The 4,676-nt window shown below is 33.4% G+C and overlaps 1 protein-coding gene across 1 annotated transcript; it reads right to left on the bottom strand.

Annotated features, from left to right (window-relative positions):
* Nucleotides 1–2,984: 2,984 nt before the first annotated feature.
* On the bottom strand, nucleotides 2,985–3,896 carry LOC103739528 (olfactory receptor 6C3-like). Its single transcript, XM_008839944.1, is given in 3 exon segments — nucleotides 2,985–3,321; nucleotides 3,323–3,536; nucleotides 3,539–3,896. Coding segments are annotated over 3 exon segments (909 nt in total).
* Nucleotides 3,897–4,676: the final 780 nt, after the last annotated feature.

Genomic DNA, 4,676 nt, shown 5'->3' with positions numbered 1-4,676 from the left:
GGAGGAGGTAAGGGCCTCTGTTCTTTGCTGTAACAGAGCAGGAAAAAAAGGAGGTCACTGAGGTGGCTTGAGTTTCCTCTCACTCCTGTTGTGAACAGATAAGGAAATAAAGTGTCAGGTTTAGGACTTTTGGGTTTTTAGCTAAGCACATAAAGCTCCTGGCCTTTCTAGGCACCCAGAGCAGATGTAGCTTTTGGCTACAGCTTCAGTGCTGGGATTAAAGGCATGCACCACTGAGCCTAGCCTCCATCAATTTTTATCACTTCTTTAGTTTTCTTTTACATGCATGAGTGTCTTGCTTGCATGTATGCAGGTACACTATGTTCACTCAGTTTCCTGGGAGCTCAGAAGACGTTGTTGGGTTTCCTGTAACTGGAGATTTTCTCACTTTCAGTTTGGTAATGACCATTCTACTTTCAACCTCTATGAAGATATGCTTCATGTTCCACAGAGGACTTTGGTCATGTGGTATTTGTCTTTCTATGCCTGCTTTACTTCACTTAACATGATGATGTCCAGTTCCTTCCATGTTGTTGCAAATGACAGGATTCATTCTTTTCCATGGCTGATTCATATTCTGAATACATGTCAAATGTTGTTTGTCCTTTTTTTAGTTGCTATCAAGATTGATTCCACTTATTGGCTATTTAAGATGATGATTTTATGTTACCTGTATATTTATTTAATTAATGATAGAGCTGGAGCATATAGCATTTCTATCTTTAGTTCTTTGAGGGATATCTGTACTATTCTCCATAAAAGCTATACGATTTACATTCCTACCACAGTATACAAGAGCTGACTTTTCATGAAATCCTCAACACTCAATATCTTTGCCTTTTGTTTCTTTATTATGTTTTCATTGAATTTTTGTGTACCTTATACAATACATCTTAATTATATTTAGACCCCCTCCTCTATCTGCACACCTTAATAGCCCTTCACTGGATTTCATGCATTATGTCATCTATGTTAAGGCCTATCACATCAAATTATTGTACCCAGATGTGCCTTGGTGGGAGTTCATCTGCTGGAGTCTAGTCATTCCTATTTAGAGTCACTCCCTTAAAGAAGATCAACAATCCCTCACCTTTGTCTTTTTGATAACATCTGTTCTTACTGGAACAATGTGATATTTCATGTGTGGTTTCTCTGATGCTAAGCTCAAAATAAGAAGTAACATCATACTAAATACTAGTATGTCACACTAATACACTAAAGCTAATTAGTATTAGTTTTGTAAACCAGTAAATCTAAAGTTTTTTAAATTTTTACTCAAGACAAGTTTAAGTATCAGGCTCAAAAATTAAACAGTCTCTTACATATTTAGCAAAAGAAAAGCACGTACTATATTGCTTACAATTTTAGCACTTATAAATATAATCCACAAATTTATACAATATTTGAATAAACATCAAAAACAAACATACAGATAATACAATATTCCTTTCTTTTTTCTAGAATTGTATAGACCAAATATTATACCTAAGGTAAAGATTTTCAGACTTGCAATTGGAATCAAAGCTCTGTTTTGACAGCCCAGTTCTTTTTGAAGGCATAAAATCATTCATAGTATTTGTGTGATACAGCATTGCCATTATTTAGCAATGGAAAAATTCTTACTATATATTTTAGAATCTTATAAAAAAGAAATAATATGTGCTCAGTAGTGTAATAATTTTCATTCTTAAATGCTATTAGTACTGGGCTTATTAATTTGAGGCTTTGTGGTATTGTATGACTTTTCACACATTTTTTTTACTTTCAGACTACTAAGCTTAGATAAGAAATAAGAGCAATCATGACTTTATTTTCTCATTGATATAATTTATGTATTATTGATAATATTAGTCTATTGTTTAGACTTCAATATATTTGTGACTATGTGCAGTATAAGCAGACTCAACACATAGAATTACATGTGGTCACACACTTCCTGTATTTGTTCTTTTACCTCTTTGATCTTTACTAGGAGAAGAATAAATCTTTTATTGAATCATTTCTCTAGTTACACATCCATGAATAAGTATATGAATAAGAAGAGAATAGGTGAGAGGAATTTGAAAATGTTGAATTCAAAGCACATGTTAATATTAGAACCATCATAAAGATCCCGAAGCATTAAATTCCCCTGGGAGATGTTATTGACTCATATTGTAATACTTTGATTTTTTTTTGTATCTTAGAAGCTAATTTAGATTTTAAAACTAAAAAGTATTTTCACATATTAAAATTGGCATAACAGACATTTATTTTATATGTTTATATTTCAGTTTGTATATCACAGTAGTCTACATATTTTCAAATATGGACAAAGTTTTCTGATCTGCATTACTTGGGAGAACATGAAAGAAAATGAGCATTTGAAGTTTAATTTTTTCCACAGTATAGCTATTAATCAGTAACAGATACCTTAAGATAGATTAGTTATTTAACTGATGTCCACGTGACTAAAATAATTACAGTGCATTCCTAAATTCATTTTTGTACTTTAAACAAAGAACTCAATTTACACAGAAAATAAACGTGGCACATTTTAAAATCTACGTGTGTCATCTCCATTTGAGATGCATCTGCAGAACAAACTGCAAGAAGGGAGTTAGCATAAAGAACACAGAGAACCTAAAAATGTTATGAGTGTCAGTTCACCTTGAAGATATAGAAGAAGGAAGACAGCACATTGTCCACTCTCTGCGGACTGTTAATAAACATAATTGAAATCACCATATGGTATTATCTCAATACAGAACTTGTTCAGAAAACTCTGTAGGACAAATGAATTTTGGTATTTGTTAAATAACTCAATGAAGACTCTATCAGATATACTTGAACGTGGAAAAAAGAGTGATAGACTGCAAACTGTAAACTTAACCACAATGAGGCATATAAAGAAACTAGGATATTTAATACAAGTATTTAACAATTTTCAGGTCACAATTAATTACTTTTTAATGGTGTTTTTTATTTCCAATGTACTTTGAGTTTCATTTGCTTACAGAAAACACTAGTCTGTGTACTACATCTTTGAATGCTTGTTTTACTTGCTGGTTCCTTAAGGTGTAAATGAAGGGGTTCAACATGGGGACAACAGAAGTATTGAGGATAGCTACTCCTTTGGTCAATGATGCCTTTTCTTTTTCAGAGGGGTTGGCATACATGAATATGCAGCTGCCATAGGAGATGGAGATGACAATCATGTGAGAAGAACAGGTGGAGAAAGCTTTTTTCCTCTGAATGATAGATGTAATTCTTAAAATAGTCCTGATAATGTATATGTAGGATAAAATAACCAGTGCCAAAGTGAATAGCAGAGTAACCAAAGTAGAAACCAATCACTTCTAGGAGCCACGTATCTGAGCAAGACAATTGTAAGAGAGGAAAGTAGTCACAGGCATAGTGATCAATGACATTGGAAGCACAATAATCCTGTTGGAGCAAAAGCATAAGGGGTGGGAAAACCGTCAAAAACCCGCCCAGCCAGGCACACAGCACAAGCAGGGTGCAGAGTTTCCTGCTCATGATGCTTGTGTAGTGAGGGGCTTGCAGATCGCAACATAGCGGTCATAGGATATGGCAGTTAGAATGTAAAATTCACACACACCCATGAAGATAAAGAAAAAGAGCTGGGCTGCACAGTTGTTATAATCCCGGGTGACAATTGCCCCCAAAAACCTACAGACAGTTGTAAATAAGAGTTCCAAGAACGAAAAATTCCGGAGGAAGAAATACATAGGTGTTTGCAGATGGGAGTCCACCAAAGTCAGAGCAATGATGGTCAGGTTTCCAGTGACACTTAATATGTATGTGATTAATAAAAAGAGGAAAATCACAACCTGAAGGTCAGGATCATCAGACAGGCCGAGGAGGATGAATTCTGTGATCACTGTGAGATTCATGGCCACTCTCCCGCTCTCCTTCTCTCTCTCTCCTTCTACTCTTCTCTTCCTCCTTTATTTCTACTTTGAAAGATAGTTAGGCTAAAAGGAAGCTAAAGGGGTTGAAGAGCATAACTCATGATCAATATCATCCTCATTGTTAGAGTTCTAAAGCATCTTTTACAGTTTGTGAAATTTTTAATGTGAACTACCTTCTTTGTGATACTTGTGAGTCCCGCTTACTTACTAGTTCTCTTCCTTTAAGTAAGGGAAGTTAGGGAAGCTTCAAATTGTGAGCCCTATTGAAAAATGGCAACTAAGTTTAATAATTCAACATGTTGAATTAATGTAAGCTATTATTAATATTTTGTGAAAGTAGTCATATGAAACATGCATTTTCTTTTTATTCAATGCTATCAAAAGATAGCAATGAAAATTATAAGACTGATTAACAGCTCATTACTCTTTTTATATATAAGAAACAAATTAAAGGTCTTTCTTAAGCAATAAAATATTTAAAATTATAAGGAAATTTTAATTAATTATATTTATTTTGATAGAAATATTTTGAACTAATTCTTAAAAATATGAGAACATTCTGTAGATGCTATATACTTAAGATAGAATATGTAATAATTTTATTTAACAAATAGAGATTATGTTCTTTTACATATTTGTTTATAATTCAATCAAAATCAGTAATAGTTGATGCCTTCTATACAGCTATCATCTATCCTTATCTATCTATCTGTCTATCTATCTATCTATCTATCTATCTATCTATCATCTATCATCTAGCTA

This window comes from Nannospalax galili, unplaced genomic scaffold, assembly GCF_000622305.1.
Source record: "Nannospalax galili isolate Female #2095 unplaced genomic scaffold, S.galili_v1.0 scaffold1241, whole genome shotgun sequence".
Taxonomy (NCBI): domain Eukaryota; kingdom Metazoa; phylum Chordata; class Mammalia; order Rodentia; family Spalacidae; genus Nannospalax; species Nannospalax galili.
Note: the sequence above shows the minus strand (reverse complement) of the source record. Positions and strands in the feature narration are given on the sequence as shown.